The 21,675-nt window shown below is 34.9% G+C and overlaps 3 protein-coding genes across 3 annotated transcripts; all 3 read right to left on the bottom strand.

Annotated features, from left to right (window-relative positions):
* Nucleotides 1-602: 602 nt before the first annotated feature.
* LOC116907608 (olfactory receptor 8D2-like) lies at nt 603-1,538 on the bottom strand. The gene has a single exon (XM_032910663.1). The coding sequence runs from the start codon at nt 1,530-1,532 to the stop codon at nt 603-605; it is 930 nt and encodes a 309-aa protein (XP_032766554.1). The 5' UTR covers nt 1,533-1,538.
* An 8,392-nt stretch (nt 1,539-9,930) lies between these two features.
* LOC116907051 (olfactory receptor 147-like) lies at nt 9,931-10,884 on the bottom strand. Its single transcript, XM_032910006.1, has one exon. It carries the CDS (start codon nt 10,882-10,884, stop codon nt 9,931-9,933), a length of 954 nt encoding a protein of 317 aa, XP_032765897.1.
* A 9,141-nt stretch (nt 10,885-20,025) lies between these two features.
* LOC116906961 (olfactory receptor 147-like) lies at nt 20,026-20,979 on the bottom strand. Its single transcript, XM_032909882.1, has one exon. The coding sequence runs from the start codon at nt 20,977-20,979 to the stop codon at nt 20,026-20,028; it is 954 nt and encodes a 317-aa protein (XP_032765773.1).
* Nucleotides 20,980-21,675: the final 696 nt, after the last annotated feature.

Here is a 21,675-nt window from a genome sequence, read left to right as displayed (position 1 = left end):
TTATTTTAGAACTGTTGTAATACTTTCCATAAATGTGTGGGCATAAATTAAGAGGAGCTTGTTAAGTTACAACTTCAGACAGATATTTAAAATTAATTTTACCTGGTGCAAAATGATACTTGGACTGTACTTCTCTACTTCTATACATTATTCTAAGATTCTTGAAGCTTCTGGCATGCCTTGCTGTCTGTGTGCATGCCTCACCCCAGTTTCTATCTTGTGGCCATAATGAGACAAGTACGTGTATGAAATAGTTCATGTGGTCAACATTCTGGAAGTCCTTTCTTTAAATATAGCTTTGCTATCTTTAGTGTCCAACCAATGATAATAAGTTTTATTATAATCATATTTTAGTATTTATACACCCTCCTCTTTTATGAATTTCTATTTCTCTTAAAATATGTACAGAGATTACAGTATCTATTACATAACTAAATTGCTTGATAATTTACAAAAATGTATTAGATATTCTCATACATAAAATAATCATTTCTAAAAAAAGTGACTATTTTCTCTGGGGAAAAAAGCATGCAAAAGACATTCACAAAGGACCTATGTGAATGTCTCATATTTCATTCATTCTTTCTCTCAACTTGATAGGATTACTGCCTTCCCCCAACCACCTTTTTCAGTGCATTCTTTACATCCTTGTTCCTCAGACTATATATGAGAGGATTTAGCATTGGGATCACTGTGGTGTAGAACACAGAGGACACTTTCTCCTGTTCCATATTATTGCTGGAAGGTGGCTTGAAATACATGAAAGTTATAGACCCAAAGAAGATTCCCACAGCCATAATGTGGGAGCTGCAGGTGCCAAAGGCTTTGGAGCGTCCTTCATTGGAGCGGATGCGAAGAATGCTTGTTAGAATGAAAGCATAAGAGACGATGACAGCCAGTGTAGGTGCTAGAGTATTAATTCCTCCAATAATAAACAGCAGTACCTCATTGATATGGGTGCTAGAGCAAGACAGAGTCAATAAGGGTAGAATATCACAAAAATAGTGGCTGACAATATGAGACCCACAGAAGGACAACATTGACATACGGGTTGTATGGACAGTAGCCCCAAAGAAGCCCAGAGAGTAAACCACAGCCATCATTATGGAACAGACTCTGTGGGACATGACAATGTTGTAAAGCAGTGGGCTACAGATGGCAACATAGCGGTCATATGCCATAGCTGTCAGCAGGTAACCTTCTGCAATGACAAAAATAAGGAAGAAGTAGAGCTGAGTCATGCACTCCACAAAGGAGATGGTGTTCTTCTCACAAACAAAATTCACCAACATCTTAGGGGTAATGACAGAAGAATAGCAGAGGTCAATGAAGGATAAATGACTGAGAAAATAATACATTGGAGAGTGAAGTTGAGAACTAATGGTAATTAAGAGGATCATCCCCAAGTTTCCCACCACTGTTATCACATATATTGCCAGAAATAAGAGGAACAGTGGGACCTGAAGTTCTGGGCGTTTTGTTAGGCCTTCAAGGATAAAGTCAATCACTGAAGAATGGTTCACAGTAGTCATTTTTTTAAATAAAATATTATCTATAAAGAAGGGGGAGGGAAATGGTCTATTATATTCAGAATATATGGACTATTATATTCAGAATCTCTTTGATGGATTTCACCTCTGAAAATCAGATTTCCCCCATTTATTTATCTACTCCATAGACCTTTTCAAAAATTACTTCTCTTAGTTTTTGAAATTATAATATAATGACATGAATCCCTTTTCATTTCCTCCCTCAAAGCCCTCCCATATATTTATTTGTTCTGCTTTAAAATCACTAATCTTTTTCATTATTGCATACAAGTAGCATGAAACATACTGAGAGGTTGCAATAACTCTCTTCCCTAGATAAATCTATGTCTCCTATTTTCAGAATTTCTTAGTTGTTTCCAATTCTTTGTACAGGGTTGATGTCTCATGGGCATTGAAACTTATGGAGAAAGACTAAATTTAATAGTCTTTTTGCACCCCACCTTATTGACTGTTTCCCTTAAGCCATGTCTTGTCATTATTTGATAAAACTTAACTCTCTAAGTACTGCATATTAAAAGTAAGCAAACTCTGACTCACTTATTATTGTGTTTGTATAATTAAAATAAAACTACTTACCCTTTTCACTTCAGTACCTGTCAAAGGAACCATCGGTTTTATGAAATTGTAGCTTGCAATATAGCTTAGGTAATCTACAGATAGTCCCTTTCAAATTCTAAATCTGGAAGCAGAAGCACTTAAATAAAGAAAATTCTCAGTGTAAATGAAAGGACATATTAATGGCTCTATTCACCCTAGATTTTCAATCTTTTCTATCTCTTCTTAGAATGGAAAGCTAGAATGGCTAAGGACAGTCTCCTGCCAGGTAGATATGGAAGAAGAAAGAGAAACGTGGTGCTATTGTCTGGACATAAATAACACCCGAGGCCAGCTATATCCCTCATAGAGCAAATTACAGCTGACTTCCAGGTGTTATATCTAAACCACCAATAAATCAGTGTTTTCTTCAGGGACTTCCTTTTCTTGTACCATTTGAAACCACTGTCTTACTAACTTTTCTTTCCATACAATAAAATCATTTTTTGTATATTTAATGTTTCTTAAAATTCAAGCACAGTTGAAATATATGCTTCTTTAAAAGTCAGTTAATAATGTTGAGTAATTTTGTATGAAAACATTCCTTATAGGCTGCAACAGTGGCACAGCAGTTAAGAGCACCAATTACTCTTCTATCTGGAAGCCCTGAGTTCATGTCCCAGTATCCACCAGCCAGCTGAAAAACATTTATAACCTCAGTTCAAGAGTTCCGGGCACTGTCTTCTGACTGCTACAGGTACCAGCATGCACGATATATATAAAAGACCCATGCACATAAAATTATCATACTAAGGTAAAATTGATCTGAATGTTATGTCAGAGAAAAGGATATAGAGTCTGGAAAATGATATGGCTTTAGATTATATACTTTTTTCCAAAAGGCAAAAAATAAATTGAGAAAACATTAATGCACACTTGAAATTTGTGTGAAAAACATGGTTAAGATTCAAACATAGTAGAGTGTTTCAATCTCTTTTTGTGAAGGTCTTCTGTAACTTTTTAAGAATATTCAGCATATCAGTGTCTTTAAGACCAGGATTTGATGAGATATTGTGGCAAAGAATATTAGAGAATATGATCTCCAAGAATAAAGTGATGAATCTGAATCACTAAAATAAAGTAGGGAGGGTTATGCTCTACCCTGGGCTATACAGCAATAACCTGTCCCACAAACAAAATGAAATAGGTCATACTCTAAGGCACAGTTCCACAGTTCTAAGGTGTGAAGTCCTTTAAAAGTGATTGTGAAATTGGAGCACCATCAGGTAGATGCTCTGAACTTGATCAGTTAACCATGTGAATCAGACGTAGAGACTTAATTGTCACTGGTAGAAACTCATCACACCATGCAGCACAGTTGAAAGAGAGATACAGCTGTTTGTGAAACTTAGTAAGTTCCACAGTTTTGAGTAACTGCCAAAATGACTCACTGAATTATCTTTTCTAAACTACAGATGTTTTTGAGGTTTAAATTATTCATCAGATTAAGCAAATTGACACCATGATCATGTTTTTGGCAGACCACAATAGGAGATTAGCAGGAATATTTCACTTATCTGCAGAATCTTATATTGTGAACTTTAAAATAGCATATCAATATAAAACTAAAATGGGATTATAATATTTGAGCATTACACTTACTCTCTTATCAGATCATACAAGTTCCCTCTTAAGACCTTGCTTTCTTAGGAAATACTTTTAACTCATACAGGAAAAGGTCAAAGAAAGAGCAAAATCAGAAATATTTAGAAAGACATGTGAAAGCCATTAAGCCCAGCTAAGAATCACAGTAAGAGCAATTTCATAGCAAGAAAAGACAACTGCAAAATCAACCTAAAACTCAGTTAAAACAAGAAGTCCTCAAACCACAAAGAAAAGTCATTTAGATATTAGAAAATGTGCATAGGTTGCAAAAAAAAAGTTTTTCCACATAGTTCATGGAAAAGTAATTTCTATGAATGTGTTTTGACATTGACATCATCTCAAAGCGACCGGAGCACCTGACACAATGTATCCATTTCCTACCAAAGTAATCCATTATACAAGTCACAGATGAATAAAAATTAAATATTATATACGCAATATTTAAAAATTAAAATTAAATATTTAAATATACAACGAAGTTGAAAACTGGCAACTTTAAATTGCATAGGTCATGTGCTGTCTCTAGGCAGCAATGAGATAATGATTTTTGTCTCTTCCTGCTTTTTCCCCTATCTTTAGTACTTACACTTACATCATTTTTGTATTTGTATAATATACAACAGTGTCAAACAAAAGAGTTGCTTCTGCTATTCTTGATATGCATGAACGATTATCCAAGAAAAGTAAATGGTTATTCAATAGGTAAGAACAATAATTCTCACAAAATCTATTAAGTTACCCATGAAATGATCAGCATTTAAACACACACACACACACACACACACACACACACACACACACACACACAATGTATATAGATAGATAGATAGATAGATAGATAGATAGATAGATAGATAGACATTGATATTTTGCTTCTCTGTTTAACAAAAGCTATGGAAATCTTTTCTATAAAACCCTAGTTTTAAAAAATATTACTAGGTCCTTGTACACTCAGGAAGACAATAAACAAGAATATATTAAATGCATAGGTGACCTTTGGATTTTGATCTATGCTGTTTTTCCAACAATTGGTCTTTGATGCACTAGTTCTGCTTTAGGTCATGTAAAAAGTAATATAATCACAAAAGCAAACGCTATAGCATAAGACTAAGAATTTTAATGTTGCTGTGGAAACATCCCACATGGCATCAAATTATTGGTGATTTCAGGTTAGTCATATTAACTACATACTCATTTCCTCAGTGGTAAATACATTGTATAAGATTCCTTTCAGAGAATTAAAAAAAATAATATAGGTTTTAAATTAATTTTTTAGTTTTATATGTATAATATTACAGTTGGGAAGATGAATCTACAGTATTGATGAACTAAGTATTGTTAAGACCATTTGAATATGAACATTCAGATACTACCCCATAGTTTTTCAAGTTCTGAGAACTTGGAATCTACCTACCTTAAATTGTGTGATTCAAACACTGAGATCCTATATTATTTGGAAATTTTGAGCTAGCTCTTAGAAATACAGAAGTACTTCATCCCCAAGGGTGGCCAAACTCTCTGAAGATTTGGCCCACTTGTAATACACAATTAATGAAATAAACAAGTAACATTTCACTACCTCAGGGATTCCACACTGTTAACAAAACTTAGTAATAAACCCCCAGGATATTTTTCTGCAATACTCCAGTATTAACAAGTTATGTCATAAATATATTTTGATTTGATATCTAAATTGTACCCTAGTAGATGTCAGTTAGTCCCTGTGGAAATGATTAGATTTTTCCTATTCACTAGTCTATACCTATTCTATTTCAGAATGTATAAAGAATCACATTTACTCACTTACTATTGTTAAAAGACTAAAGTAATTAGAGCATCTCTTCTGTGAGAAAAGGCTTACCTCAGTAGTTACATTAATTTAGGCTACTTGTTCAAATCCCATCTTTCTGGTTTATGACCTAGAATCATATACTTTATATAAAATTGAAATTAATATTGCTGTTCTCATATATAGGCATTGTGCCTATACAACACATATAAGAATGCAAGGCTTAGAGAAAGTTCTGTAACTGCTATTATTAATGAGCTGAGAAGTTTAGACATGTGAGTTAAGAGCCAGATAGCACATTCATGGCTCTGAGTTTACTGTTAGGATGGTCTCTTGATATTTTTTTAGAACTAACTAGGAGTAGTTAACAGCAAAGAGTCCAGATTACTTTACAGAGATAGAAGATTTTCAAAATGTAAGGAATCCACAAAATGTGACATTTAATTTTACTTATTCTTTTGTTGTTGAGACATATCTGCTCCTTGTAGCTCCCCTTTGGTGGATTCAAAGAATAAATTGAGCATTTCTACCTCTAGGTGAGGAAATACATTGTGTCTAGGTAGCCACTGGGCAGAAATTGCCTATTTCATCTACAGACAAAATACTGCCCAGAAAAGGACTTAGTTGACTGATAATCTCTGCCATGTCAGTCTTTCAAAAAATTCAGCATTACAAAAGTCTGTCAGATGATACTAGGCCACAAGGCTTATATGTTGCAACCAGGGGACTGCAGCTATAGACAGTTATCTCTTCAACCTGTCTCAGTTTGGGAAGCCATGTTAGGCTTCCTATATTTCAGATAGTATTGGTCGTTCTCATTTCTGATGGCATTGAAGATGAATTATAGTCCCATAACTCACCCAGACTATTTAACATTGAGAATATATATTTAATTAGATGGTTTTGAGAGTGTATACAAGCTAGATAAGACATAACACATAGATTTTAAGCCTTAAGCTAAAATAGATGACCAAATATACCATTTAATTGACAAAAATGATAAACTGGGTGTTAGGTGTATTTTATATGTTGTGAAGTACAAAATAGTAGTTGCTGTGCTCAGCTTACATTTGAGAGAAAAGTTCCTCTTTTAACTAGACAGAGAGGGTGAAGTGTGGATGGTTGTTTTTATACAGGTGAAGTCTGGCACAGGATGGGGCACGGCATATGATTGGGCAGTGAGAAATTGGACAAAGACAGGTTACTTTTTTATAACTTTCTATTACATAATAAGAGTTACTGGTATTTACCATGGTCACCTCTTCCTAGAGCTAGGCATGGGCTTTCTTTTTTTTTTTTTTTTTTTTTTTTTTTTTTTTTTTTTTTTCGAGCTGGGGACCGAACCCAGAGCCCTGTGCTGGCTAGGCAAGCACTCTACCACTGAGTTAAATCCCCAACCCTAGGCATGGGCTTTCTTTAGCATAGTACATTCTTTTAAAAATATTTTTAAAGTTATCCCTACTGAGATATAAAGTGGAACATAGCCACCTTTTAGCACAGTGAAGAAAAGGCCAGGAAAAGGGATTGATGTGATTCATTTGATGCTCAAAATTACATCTTGCAAATCCACAATCTATTAATAAGTATTACTCATGTCCTAAGGCCTTCACTTGTTGCCCATACTTCTTATCACACAGGACGAATTATTTCCTGCTTAAAAAAATATTTCTTTCTCTTTCTAGAAACCTAGTAGAATAGAAACACCCAAGAATTTATGATGGTGAATCTAGCAATGGGGAATACAGACCCTGAACTGGACATGTCCTATAACCAGGTAAGATTTCCAATGGAGTGATTTGGACACCAACTCAGTCACACAACTTAAGATCCACAATTTGTCTCACCTACCAGATGTGCAGGGATATAAGATGAAGGAGAATTTCAGGGAAGGACCAGCCTATGACTGACCCAGATTGAGACCCACACCTTGAGAGGGAAGCCACCCCTGACATTATTCATGATATTCTGCTATACTTGCAGACAGGAGCATAGCATAAATGTCATCAGAGGAACTTTACTCAGTAACTGATGGCAACTGATGCATATACCCACAGCAAAACATTAAGTGAAGCTTATAGAATCCTGTCGAAGAAGTGGAGGAATGATAGAAGGAATCAGAGGGGTCAAGGAAACCACAAGAAAACCTACAGAATCAACTAACCTGAACTCATAGGTGCTTATAGAGACTGCCAACCAGAAAACATGCGTGGGAAGAACTTAGGCCTTCTGCACATACGTAACAACTGTGCATCATAGCCTTAATGTGTGACTCCTAAAGTGTGAGCAGAAGCTATCTCTATCTGTATTGCCTACCTTTGGATCCCGTTTCCCTAATTAGTTTGCTTGCTTAGCCTCAATAAAAAAAACACTCATACTCTTTCTGCAATGTGATATGTCAAGGTGGCTTGATTCATATTGAAAGGCCACCCTTTTCTGAGAAGTAACACACAGGTGGTTAGGAAGGGGGAGGAGTGAGGGAAGGAGTGTGTGGGGAGAAGGGAAGAAAAACTGTGATCCATATGTAAGTAAATAAATAGTCGATATAAAATATTTTCTGATTTCCATGTCAAGCTTCTGCATTTAGGTTTCTGTAAAAATTTCTTCCAAAGAACTTTGGGATTTTTCAAGAAGCTTAAGTTTATTATCTACAATAATGGAAAGAAGATTTTGCAAAGAGTGGAAGAAGCAAACAAGAACACATTGGGAGACAGATCTCAGAAGCCTCCCTAGGGAATAGAAGTAGTTAGCCAATTAGGAGAAAAGTTAAAAATTTGAAAGACATAGGACTCCTCACAGCATCTTTCAACATATCTTCAAACTAATGACAGTTTTCAATGTTTTTGTTATTCAATCCTGGTAATTATTCTCCACAGGAATATTAGGAGTTGTTTTGTTTTGAACATGTGCAAGAATTAGTAAAATAAAATACTAATGTCATAAATATAGATATAAAAAATAAAAATCTTGTTACTTTTGATTTTTGGTTTTCAAATTTGTTTTTCTTATCTGGAGAAATGTAACACAGTTTAGGATTGGTGATATTCTTCTCTCTAGAAACATTTCTATTGAAACTCGCCATAAATGGAATAAAACATTCTCCTTTAGCTTCATTTAACTTCACCAAATATCTTTGCTCTGTAAAATTTTGTATATCTTCTGTTTGATGAGAAAAACTATTTATAGTATCTTATTCTTATATTTGAAAAGCTACTGTTTGCTTCAAACCAACCTCTAAGACAAATATAGCACTTACCTACAAGGTAGGTCAAAATGGAACTGTCTGTCTTTATAGTTTAAGCATACTCATAATCTATGTGTGCTGATATGCCACAGTACCAAATTTAAAATGATTTCTAAAGGTTTTTTTTAGTCTAACCCTAAAAATAACATCTCTGTTCTTGATTTACACTTTATAAAAACAATTTAATTAAGGTAATTCATTCATTAAGACCACATACAAGAATAGACGTAACAGTAATTCTATAAACACTTAAAATACTTCTGAAACTTTTATGAAGCAAATTTTCAATCTTGGTCATAATGTCTTAATACAAAGGCAAAACAAACTGAATCTTTATCTCTTGGGACGTAATAACTATGCAGTTTATTTTAGGTTACTATATTACGAACAAAGAGACTTATGTATTAGAGGAAACAGATATGTCTTTTATTCAACAACTACATCAAGTAATAGTTCTAACAAACAGTACAAAACACAGTAAAGAAAGTGTATCATAATGCATCAGAGACTCTTGGAGACCAAATGTTGAAAGACCATATTCAATTGTGCTATTTACTTTCAGCACGTGTTTATATGGTCTTTATGTTTGTCTTTAATGATCTCTTAAGGCAAGAGGAACTGATACAGATCTGTAGCTGCTACCAAAAGCATGAAAAAATAGCTGAAACACAGTTTCAAAATTCTCATCAATTTTGTTCTTTGGTATTGATTTTGTGAAAAAGCACCTGACTCTGTTACTGTGTATAGGAATTCCACTGGGACACCAAAACCACACAGCAGAGTGGGATTCATAGGCATAATCATCCTCTTATCTCACTGTATAAATGGGTGGTGGGTAATGTTATTTGGTTAGTTACTTATCTAATCAATAGTATTTTTCCATGCAATAACCATATTTCAATATAGAAAAAATTAAAGCACAATACTTTTTACTTTTTTCTTGATGTCTCAAGTATAAAATGATCTATATAAAGTTGCACAAAAAGAAAACAAAGAAAGTGAAGAAAAGCTATGAATAGAGGAAATATAGCTCTAAATTAATGAAGCTAGTGAGTTATATTTGAATTATCTAATTATGCTTATCTAGTTACAATAAATATCTCAAACTAAATCAAGAGAGTTATTTACTTCTAACAATTTCCTATTTCAAGTCAAGAAAACAGTTTTCTTTTCAGAGTTTTCTTTAGAGCAAGTTTGACATCCTTATTCCTTAAGCTGTAGATCAAGGGGTTCAGCATGGGAGCAACATTTGTGTAAAATACCGAGGCCACTTTTCCCTTGTCCATAGACTCTACATCAGAAGGTTGCATGTACATAAATATTGCAGATCCACAAAAGAGTGAGATAGTCATTATGTGTGAACTGCAAGTGTTGAAGGCCTTAGCCCTACCCTGTGTTGAGCTGATACGTAAGATATTGGCAATGATAAAACCATAGGAGACAAATGTGGTACTGCTAGACACGACAATATTCATGCCAACCAGAACAAAGACCACAACTTCATTGTTGTAAGTGCTGGTGCAGGAAAGCTGGAGCACAGGGAGAATGTCACACAGATAGTGATTGACAAGGTTTGCATCACAGAAGGTCAGTCTTGCCATGCAAATTGTGTGGGTCAAGGAACCCCAAAATCCCATCACATATGCCCCAAACATGAACAGAGCACATATCCGGGGAGATAATATAACATTATATAGCAATGGTTTGCAAATAGCCACATAACGGTCATATGCCATTGCAGTCAGTATATAGCATTCCGTAATGACGAAAAAACAGAAGAAGTAGAGTTGAGTCAGGCAGCCAGTATAGGAGATGGTGTTCTTCTCTACCACAAAATTAATTAGCATTTTGGGGCTAAAGACAGAAGAGTAACAAATATCTACAAATGACAGGTTAAAGAGGAAATAATACATGGGTGTGTGAAGATGTGAATTCAATGAAATCAGTGTAATTAATCCCAGATTAGCTACAATAGTAACCACATAGATTCCTAGAAACAGAAAAAATAGAGGCATTTGGAGTTTTGGCTGGTTCGTTAAGCCTTCCAAAATAAATTCTGTCACCAGGGAGTAATTTCCATCTGTCATTCTTCTGTAGATCTTCATCTCTACAGCGGTAAAGAAAGAGACAATTATCACAATATTGCACGTACATAACCATTTCCCATCCATGCTCTGGAGTCTGCTATTCCCTCAAAGAACTTTACATGGTTTACAAATCATCTACTTTGAAGAAATTCCTTGCAGTAGGTGATTAGCCTAGGTTTCCTGTTTCCTATTTCAGCCCTCAGTGGTTTTGTAGGTATACTTCTCCTCCTTTCTACAGAGGAAATAGAGTTGAGTCAGGCAGCCAATATAGGAGATGGTGTTCTTCTCTACCACAAAATCTTCTTCTTCTTTCAGACATGGCTAAAACATATATTATCATAACCATATACCTTGCTAAGAGTAAATTATTTAGAAGCCCATTGAATAAATCCCTCACCTAGGAAAGCTTAAGATACTGAGAATCCATCTTATGAAATAAGAACTAATTTTCCCAGTATATTTTTATGCCCAATTATTGCAGTAGATCTTGCAAGCAGAATGCTTACACTCAGAGTTCATAAAAGAATTCTTGAAATGGTGAGGGTTGTAGATAGAAACTTCATTTTCTTCAAATGAGTGGCACTGATTATATACCATATTCCAGGGAAGTCCCCTTTCATAGGAGTAAACAGCTCAAAAGTAGCAGACCCTATGAATTTCAGTGGGTTTTTCTCCTTTTTCATTTTTTAAGAGAGAAGACATAAAATATGAAATTGGGGACATATGAAAGGATGATGCCCTTAGAAGAGTTGGGGGATGGAAAATAATGATCTAAACATACTTTATGAAAGTACCCAAGATTAAATAAAATTAGCTTAAAAAGGCTCATGAAATACAAACTAACCAAATACATTTCTAAACCTAAATGTGAAATCACATACTAACAGATTTTTTGAGAACAGATAGTTAGTCCTTACTATATTCGACTTATAAATGGTTTGCATGAAAATAATTCTAAAACATGATAAGAGGAGAATGCTAACATAGACTCCTCAGGCTTCTATAGTGCTGAGTGTATCAGGATGTACAGCATGTACCCGTGAGTGGTCCTGAGACTCCTCCAGAGATGAAAGTAAAGTGTGCATTTTGCTGGTCTTCTGCAAGAAGCCCACTACAATCACACGAGAGGAACTTTACCATTTATGATCAGATGAACATCTTGGGGATTCAACCCAGGGGATGTTGTGTTTTGGCAACACCTATGAATAGTCAGCTTTCAAAGACAGATTTTCCCAGGAAAGCAATACCTGTTTACATCTTACAGTGATGAGCACAGCATCTCTTTAGAGACACTAGCTTCCTCTCAGATGACTTCTCCATGTTCATTATTTCATTCTCTAAATTGCACAGAGGAAGTCATGTGCAGTGATTCTCCAGATGATATTAGGCCTCACTGCCAGTCACCTGCCACTAGATCATGTGCTCTATTTTATATGAAACTAGACATATAAACCCAAAATTTCAAAATTCCAAAATATGGTCCATATGCAGACCATCCTGGTAGTGGGCTGATTACTATCCCAATTCTCAGATTTTTGCTGATTGCAGTGGGATGAAATGCCTATATCTAAAGAACACTTTTATCTATATCTCACTTGAGAATTCAAACTTTATTAAAAATTCTTCTTACTGAACCTAAATACCAGTCTCCAAATTCTTTTAGAACATTTGAATCTTCTTAGCATTAAAACCACATGGTACTATACTAATATATAAATCTTTCTGGTTAACTTAGCAATATAAAATAAAATTCATAGGGCTGGAGAGATGACTCAGTGGTTAAGAGCATTGGATGCTCTTCCAGAATTACTGATTTCAAGTACAAGGAACCACCTGGTGGCTTACAGCTCTGTAATGGGATCCAATGCCCTCTTGTGGTGTGTCTGAATATAGCTACACTGTATTCATGCAAAACAAACAAGCAAACAAATAAACAAATAAATAAATAGTTAAAAACTTAAAAGCAAGTAAATCTCAGTGAATTCTCCTAACATTAAAGGCACTTGCAGTTGTTATCTTAAGAGGAATAAAGCATGGTATGAATGGTAGAATTATAGAGAAAGGCTGTTTTCTCCATTTCATTGTTACACAATGCAGCAATGAACAATAAAGACATAGCATGAATAGCTAATTGAACAACGCTGAATAGATAGAAAGCAACAGAAAATGGAATCTTAAGAACAGGCAATTGTACTAAACTGCTCAATGCAGAATATTCCATCATTGGTGGCACAATAGAAATATAGACACAATTTTAGTCTTTTTTCTCATATTCCTTGAAATATCTGCTGTCGTTTTTAAATTATTTCAGTTTGAATTTATCCACATTTCACGTTTCCTTGTGAACTCAAGTGCTATTAATGAACACTATAGCTCTAGAATCTGATTAAATAGTAGGATTTACAATAAATTTAATTTAAGCTAGAAAGGAAGCAGTATTTTATGTTCTATTGCAAAATTCTTGGTAGAACTCTACATTTAATTTACATATTTGTTTATTCAGATTTATTAAAGTATCAGTGTGAAAACTATATGCAATTTGTGCATATAATTTCACGAGTCAGGATGTTTATATACGTAATATCATCACCACAATCAAGGTAATGACTCATCACCTCCCAAAAGGTTTCATTTATTTTGTTTAGTTTTATAATATTAGTTAGAATATGTAACATCAGATCCTTCTTATATAACTTTTAAATGAATATTATCATAATGTCAACTAATAGTACTATGTTACACAGTTGACACTTAGAAGCCACTGGTTTATGACTAACTTTATACTCATTGAACTCCTTCCTCATCCCTTCGCTTCTCCTCTGTTTGCCACTATTCTATTGTCTACTTCTGTGTTCAGCTATCTTAGATGCCTATGGAAAAGAAACCATACTTTAGTTATTCTTAAAATGACTACTTTGACACCCAGTAATGTTTTCTAGGACAATATCCATCACAAATAGGATTTCTTCCTTTTTACTTCTATATCCCAGTCCATTGAATGTCTATGTCTTACCTGGTTCATTGTTTTACTATTGAACATTTGAATACTCAAATTCTTGGCTATTGTGAAGAGTGCTGTTATCAACCTGAGAATGTAAATGTATTTTCCAGATCTAGTGCTTTCTGACTTTTTTTAACGCATTTCCAAGAGTGGAGCTGTGGAATAATAATAGTTGCACTTGGATAATTTTAGGGATGTTGTTTTCAAGTACATGCCCAACAGCGGAATATGAATTGAAACTTCTTTAAGCGGTTTTGTCAGTCTGTATACTGAGGAGAATACAAAATTGCATATCAGTCTCAATAAGAGATGCCAAATCTTTATTAATTTTAAGGCATACAACTTGAGAAATAAGAAAAATAGGTATAAAATTCACGAAATAAAAAAGTAGAACACACTGATATAAAATGTTTTAGGGGAAAACAGTCACGTCATTTTAACTGAGTTTCTAGAATATATGTAAAATAACTAAAATTTTATACAACTGTTAGAAAATACATTTCCAGAGATTAGGTTCTTACTTTCAAAATTTCACCCAGGTACTGTGAGTAGTCTTTAGAGGATGTTAAGTCAGGGAAAGTCATGATTAAAACAACTTTCCATTGAAATGCACTCTGAAGGAAGGAACAAGAATATGAAGTTTCCTTTATACAATTATTGTGTGTGTGTAAGTGTTTTGCATGCATGTGTCTACTGCCCGTGAAGGTGAGAAGAGAGTTTTATATCCCCTTGGACTACAGATACATAGAGTTGTTTGATGCCATTTTGAACAGTAGAAATCAAACTGGGGTCCTCTACAAGAACAAAAAATTGTCTCAGCTATTTATCCAAGTCTCCAGCTCCAGAAGAGATTTTATTTTTTTGCAAAATAGTTTACTGGATATTTTATGTACTTAAATTTCAAAAGTTATCCCCTCTCCATCCTCTTTCATTCTCCCCCCTGAACCCCCACTTCTATGAAAATCCTCCCACTCCCACCCATTCACTCCTACCTCATTGCCCTGGCATTAACTTTACACTAAGGAAATGGGCTTTCACTGGACCAAGGACTTCTCCTATTGATGCCAGATAATGCCATCCTCTGCAACATATGCAGCTAGAGCCATGTGTCTCTCTATGTGTACTCATTTTTTGGTGTTAATTCCCGGAAACTCTGGAAGATTTGGTTGGTTGACATTCTTATTATACACTGGAGCATTTATGGGTGTATACCCAGGTAGTATAGCTGAGTCCTCAGCTTATGTCCAATTTTCTACTATATCCACTTTTCTGAGGAACCACCAGAGTGATTTCCGAAGTGGTTTAACAGCTTGCAATTTCCCCATCAATGGCGGTCTTTTCCTATTTATCCACATCCTCACCAGCATCTTCTGTCACCTTTGGTTTTGATCTTAGTCATTCTGACTGTCATGAGGTGGTATCTCAGAGTTGTTTTGATTTGCAGTGCCTTGATGACTAAGAGTGTTGAACATTTTCTAGGTGCTTCTTAGCCATTCAATATTACTCAGTTGAGAATTCTTTGTTTAGCTCTGTATCGCATTTTTCATAGAGTTATTTGATTCTCTGGAATCTAACTCCTTGAGTTCTTTGTATATATTAGATATTAGCCCTCTATCAGATACACGATGGATAAAGACCTTTTCCCAATCTGGTGGTTGCTGTTTTGTCCTATTTACAGTGCTTTTGCCTTACAGAAGCTTTACAGTTTTATGAGGTCCCATTTGTTGATTCTTGATCTTAGAGCATAAGCCAATGGTGTTCTGTTCAGGAAATTTCCCCCTGTACCTATGTGTTCAAAGCTCATTCCCAATTTCTCTTTTATTAGTTTCAGTGTAACTGGTTTTATGTGGAGGTCATTGATTCACTTGGACTTGAGCTTTTTACAAGGAGGTAGGAATGGGTGAATTTGCATTGTTCTGCATGCTGACCTCCTGATCAACCAGAACCATTTGCTGAAATTGCTATCTTTTTCCATTGGATAGTTTTAGCTCCTTTCTCAAAGATCAAGTGACCATACCTGTGTGAATTCATTTCTGGGTCTTCAATTCTAGTACATTGTTCTACCTGCCTATCTTTGTACCAGTACCATGCAGTTTTTGAAATCATGATTGCTCTGTAATACAGTTTAAGGTCAGGGATGGTGATTCTTCCAAAAGTTCTTTTATTGCTGAGAATAGTTTTCGCTATCCTGGGTTTTTTTGCTTTTCCAAATGAATTTGCAAATTTGTTCTTTCTAATTCTATTAAGAATTAAGTTGGAATTTTGATAGGAATTGTACTGAATCTGTGGATTGCTTTTGGCAAAATGGCCATTTTTACTATAATAATTGTGCCAATCCATGAGCATCTTCTGAGATCTTCATCAATTTCTTTCTTCAGAGACTTGAAGTTCTTGTCATACAGATCTTTCACTTGCTTGGTTAGGGTCATAAAAAGGTGCTTTATATTATTTGTGAGTATTGTGAAGGGTGTCATTTCCCTAATTTCTTTCTCAGCCTGTTTATCCTTTGAGTAAAGGTAGGCTATTTATTTGTTTGCGTTAATTTTATATCCAGCCACTTTTCTGAAGTTTATCAGGTTTAGGAGTTCTTTGGTGGAATTTTGGGGGAATTTATACTATTTTATCATCTGCAAATAGTGATATTTTGACTCCATTCTTTTCAATTGGTATCTCCTTTACCTCTTTCTATTGTCTAATTGTTTGGGCTAGGACTTCTACTACTATATTGGATAGGTAGGGAAAGAGTGGGCAGCCTTATCAAGTCCCTGATTTTAGTGGGATTGCTTTAAGATTCTCTCCACTAGGTTTGATGTTGGATATTGGTTTTATGTATATTGCTTTTACTATCTTGAGTTATGAGCATTGAATCCCTTTCCAAGACTTTTATCACGAAGCAGTGTTGAATATTCTCAAATTCTTTCTCAGCATCTAGTGAAATGATCATTTCATTTTTTTTCCTCGAATCTGTTAATACAGTGAATCACGTTGATGGATTTCTATATTTTGGACTATCTCTGTATCTCTGGGATGAAGCTCCTTTGATCATGGTGAATGATTTTTGATATGTCCTTGGATTTGCTTTGTGAGAATTATATTGAGTATTCTTTTCATCGTTACTCATGAGGGAAGTCGGTCTGAAGTTCTCTTTCTTTGTTCTTTGTGTGGTTTTGGAAAAAGCATTACTGTGGCTTCAAAGGATGAATTAGGTAGTTTTCCTTCATTTTCCATTTTCCGGAACAGTTTGAAGAATATTGGTTTTAGGTTTTCTTCAAAGGTCTGAAAGAATTCTGCAACTTGACAGCATACCTGAAAGCTCTGTACCAAAAAAAAAAAAAAAAAAAGCAATTTCATGAAAGATAATACAAAGATAATATAATATAGGGCAGGAAATAATCAAACTCAACCAAGTAGAAACAAACTAAAAAACAAACAAACATACTGTACAAAGAATCAACAAAACCAAGAGCTGCTTCTTTGAGAAAAATCAAAAAAATAAAAATAAAAATAAACCCTTAGCCCCTAAGCAAGGATAACCATAAGGCAGATAGAAAGTATCCAAATTAACAAAATCAGAAATGAAAAGGGACACATAACAATAGAAACTGAGAAAATTCAAAAATTATCAGATCCTACTACAAAAGCCTCTACTCAACAAAACAGGAAAATCTGGAGTTAATGGACAATTTTCTAGACATATTCCAGGTACCAAAGTTAAATCAGGATCAGATAAACCTGCTAAACTGTCCCATATCCCTAAATAAATAGAAGCAGTCATTAAACTTCTCCCAACCAAAAAAAGCACAGGACCAGATGGGTTTAGTGCAGAATTCATCAGACATGGACAGATATTCTTAAAGCAAGAGCTCAACAGAGGACTGCTTTGTCAGAAAGCAATGGGGGGGATATAGCTAATCCTCCAGAGACTTGATGCCCTGGGAAAGGGGATGCCCCTTTGGAGGCAGTGTTGCAGGAGCACACTCCGGACCCCAGAGGGAAAGGGAGGGAGGAGAGTTTGAAGAGCTATGGGAAGGGTGACTGGGAAGGGGAGCAATATTTGTAATGTAATAAATAAAATAATTACTTAAAAATTCCTCCTATTGGATTGCCTTGCCCAGCCTTTATATGAGGGTTTATATTAGTCTTATTGTATCTCATTATGCTCTTTTCAGTTTAAATCCCTGGAATACCTGTTCTTTTCTGAAAGGAGGAGGTTAGGGAAGGGGAGGAGTGAGGGAAGTACTGAGGGGAGAGAAGGGAAGGGAAACTGTGATCCATATGTAAGTAAGCAAATAATCAATAAATAATATATACTGATTTCTATGTCAAGCTTCTGCATTTGGGTTTATGTAAAAATTTCTTCCAGAGAACTTGGGGATTTTTTCATGAAGCTTAAGTTTATTATCTGCGATGAAGGAAAGAAGATTTTGCAAAGAGTGGAAGAGGCAAACAAGGACACAATGGGAGTCAGGTCTCAGAAGCCTCCCTTCAGAGGGCTAGGAGGAAGTAGTTCATCAGGAGGAAATTCAGACCTACTGATTCCTCACAGGATTCCTCACAGTACCACTTTCAACGTATCTTCACCCTAACCACGGTTTCAATGTGTTTGTTATTATATCCTGGCAATTATTCTCCACAGGAATATTAGGAGCTTATTTGTTTTGAACATGTGCAGGAATTGGAATTGGTAAAGTAAAATATTAATGTCATAGATATAGAAAATAAAAATGTTACTTTTGATTTTTGGTTTTCAAATTTGTTTTTCCTATCTGGAGAATGTAACACACTTTAGGATTAGCAATTATTCTTCACTCTAGAATAGTTTTTTTTTTTTGATAGAAAGATTTCTATCAGAATCACCAAAAATGTAATAAAGCATTCACCTTTACCTTCACTTTACTTCACATAATATCTTTACTGTTAAAACTTTGCATATCTTATTTTTGATGGTATGAACTAATCATAGTATCTCATTTTTATATTTGAAAAGCTACCTTTTACTTCAAACCAACCTCTAAGGGAAAAATAGCACTTACTTACAACGTAGATCTAAATAGAATTGTCTGTCTTTATAATTTATTCATTCTCATAATCTATGTGTGCAGATATGTCACAGTAGTAACTTTGAAATGATTTATAAAGGTTTTTGCTCTAAAACCATAAATAACATCTCTGCTCTTGATATATACTTTATGAAAAAATTTAATTAAAGTAATTCATTCATTAAGACCATATACAAGAATAGACATAACAGCAATTTTATAAACACATAAATATTTCTGAAATTTTATAGTAAGTCAGTTTTCAATATTTGTCATGATGTCTTTTACAATTGCAACACAGGAAATAAGAACTAAGCATTTTATTTTTATGTTACCATATTCAGAACAAAGAAACTCATATATTAGAGGAAGCAGAAATGCCTTTTATTCAACAACTATATCAAATAATAGTTTTAACAAAAAGTACTAAAAAAAGTAAAGAAAATTTATCTTCATGCATCAGAGACTTTTGGAGACCAAATGCTGAAAGACCAAATTCCCTGTGGTATTTACTTTCAGTATATGTTTATATTAGCTTTATGTTTGTCCTTAACAATTTCCTAAGACAGGAGAAACTAAGACAGATTGTGTAGCTGCATGAAAGAATAGCTGAAACACATTTTACAAAATGCTTACCAATTTTGTTCACTAGGTTTGTTTTTGTGGAAAAAAAAAAAACAAAAACAAAAACAAAAAAAAACCTGACTCTGACTATGTCATTGAATTCCAATCGGACACCAAAACCACACAGCATATCAGGATCCACAGGCGTAATCATCCTCCTGTCTCACAGTGTAAATGGGGGTGGGTGATGTTATGTGGTTAGTTGCTTATCTAATCAACAGTATTTGTCTATGCGATAACCATATTTCCATATAGGAAAAGTTAAAGCATAATACTTTTGCCATGTTTCTTAATGTCTCAAGTATATAATTATCTACGTAAAGACACAAGAAAAAGAACAATGACAATGAAGAAAAGCTATGAGTAAGGCAAATATGGTTCTAAATTACTGGAGATGACCAATATTTTATTTATGTAGTCATACTTATCTAATTAAGATAAATATCTCAAAATAATCAAGAGAATAATTTACTTCTAATATTTCCCTATTTCTGCTCAGGAAAATAGTTTTCTTTTCAGAGTTTTCTTTAGAGCAAGCTTGACATCCTTATTCCTTAAGCTGTAGATCAAGGGGTTCAGCATGGGACCAACATTTGTGTAAAATACTGAGGCCACTTTCCCCTTGTCCATAGACTCTACATCAGAAGGTTGCATGTACATAAATGCTGCCGCTCCAAAGAAGAGTGAAACAGTCATTATGTGGGAACTACAAGTGTTGAAAGCTTTAGCTCTACCCTGTGTGGAGCTGATACGTAAGATATTGGCAATGATAAAACCATAGGAGACAAACGTGGTACTGGTTGACACAACAATGTTCATGCCAACTAGAACAAAGACCACAACTTCGTTGTTGTAGGTGCTGGTGCAGGAAAGCTGGAGCACAGGGAGAATGTCACACAGATAGTGATTGACAAGGTTTGCATCACAGAAGGTCAGTCTTGCCATGCAAAGAGTATGGGCCAAGGAACCCCAAAATCCCATCACATATGCCCCAAACACGAACACAGCACATATCCGGGGAGATAATATAACATTATATAACAGTGGCTTGCAAATAGCCACATAACGGTCATATGCCATTGCAGTCAGTATATAGCATTCTGTAATGACGAAAAAGCAGAAGAAGTAGAGTTGAGTCAGGCAGCCAGTATAGGAGATGGTGTTTTTCTCTACCACAAAATTAATTAGCATTTTGGGGGTAAAGACAGAAGAGTAACAAATATCTACAAATGACAGGTTAAAGAGGAAATAATACATGGGTGTGTGAAGATGTGAATTCAGTGAAATCAGTGTAATTAAGCCCAGATTAGCTACTATAGTAACCACATAGATTCCTAGAAACAGAAAAAATAAAGGTATTTGGAGTTCTGGTCGGTTAGTTAAGCCCTCCAGGATAAATTCTGTCACCAGTGAGTAATTTCCATGTATCATTCTTCTGTTGGTATTCATCTACAGAGGTAAAGAAAGAGACAATTAGCACAATATTAAACTTGCTATCCATGCTCTGGATGTTGTTGTTCCCTCAAAGACCCTTAGATGGTTTGCAAATTATCCACTTTGAAGAAATTGAGTGCAGTGGGCAATTAGTCTAGGTTGCCTGTTTGCTATTTCAACCCTCAGTGGCTTTGTACGTACAATTCTCTCCGTTTCTACAGAGGCAACTGTACACATTTCAGAAGTGGCTAAAAAATGCATTATCATAAACATACACCTTGCCCATGGTAAATTATTTAGAAGCCCACTGAGTAGATCCCTCATATAGGAAAGCTTAAGATACTGAGAATCCATCTTATGAAATGGGAACTAATTTTCCAGACACAGTATCTGTGACTATCTCAGCAGATCTTGCAAATAGGACCATCACATTCAGAATTCATAAAAGAATTCTTAAGGGGGCTGCTAGGACATGGAAACTTCATTTTCTTCAAATAAGTTGTACTCCTTATATACCATACTCCAGTGAGGAGCCCTTTCTTAGTTGTAAACAGCTGGATAAAGCAGCCTCAGTAAGTTTCAGTGTCTTTTTCTTTCTTCATCATTTAAGAGAGAAGAAAAAGAGATGACATTGGATAGATATGAAAGTTAGATGGTTTTAGAAGAGTTGAGGGGATGGGAAAATAATAACCTAAAAAATGCTTTCTGAAA

Source organism: Rattus rattus, chromosome 8 (assembly GCF_011064425.1).
Source record: "Rattus rattus isolate New Zealand chromosome 8, Rrattus_CSIRO_v1, whole genome shotgun sequence".
In the NCBI taxonomy this organism is placed as follows: Eukaryota; Metazoa; Chordata; class Mammalia; order Rodentia; family Muridae; genus Rattus; species Rattus rattus.
This window is presented reverse-complemented; position numbering and strand designations above follow the sequence as displayed.

Bases quoted from the DNA above. Each gene is read 5' to 3' on its own strand.
- LOC116907608 (XM_032910663.1), bottom strand. From the start codon at position 1,532: ATGACTACTGTGAACCATTCTTCAGTGATTGACTTTATCCTTGAAGGC.
- LOC116907051 (XM_032910006.1), bottom strand. From the start codon at position 10,884: ATGAAGATCTACAGAAGAATGACAGATGGAAATTACTCCCTGGTGACA.
- LOC116906961 (XM_032909882.1), bottom strand. From the start codon at position 20,979: ATGAATACCAACAGAAGAATGATACATGGAAATTACTCACTGGTGACA.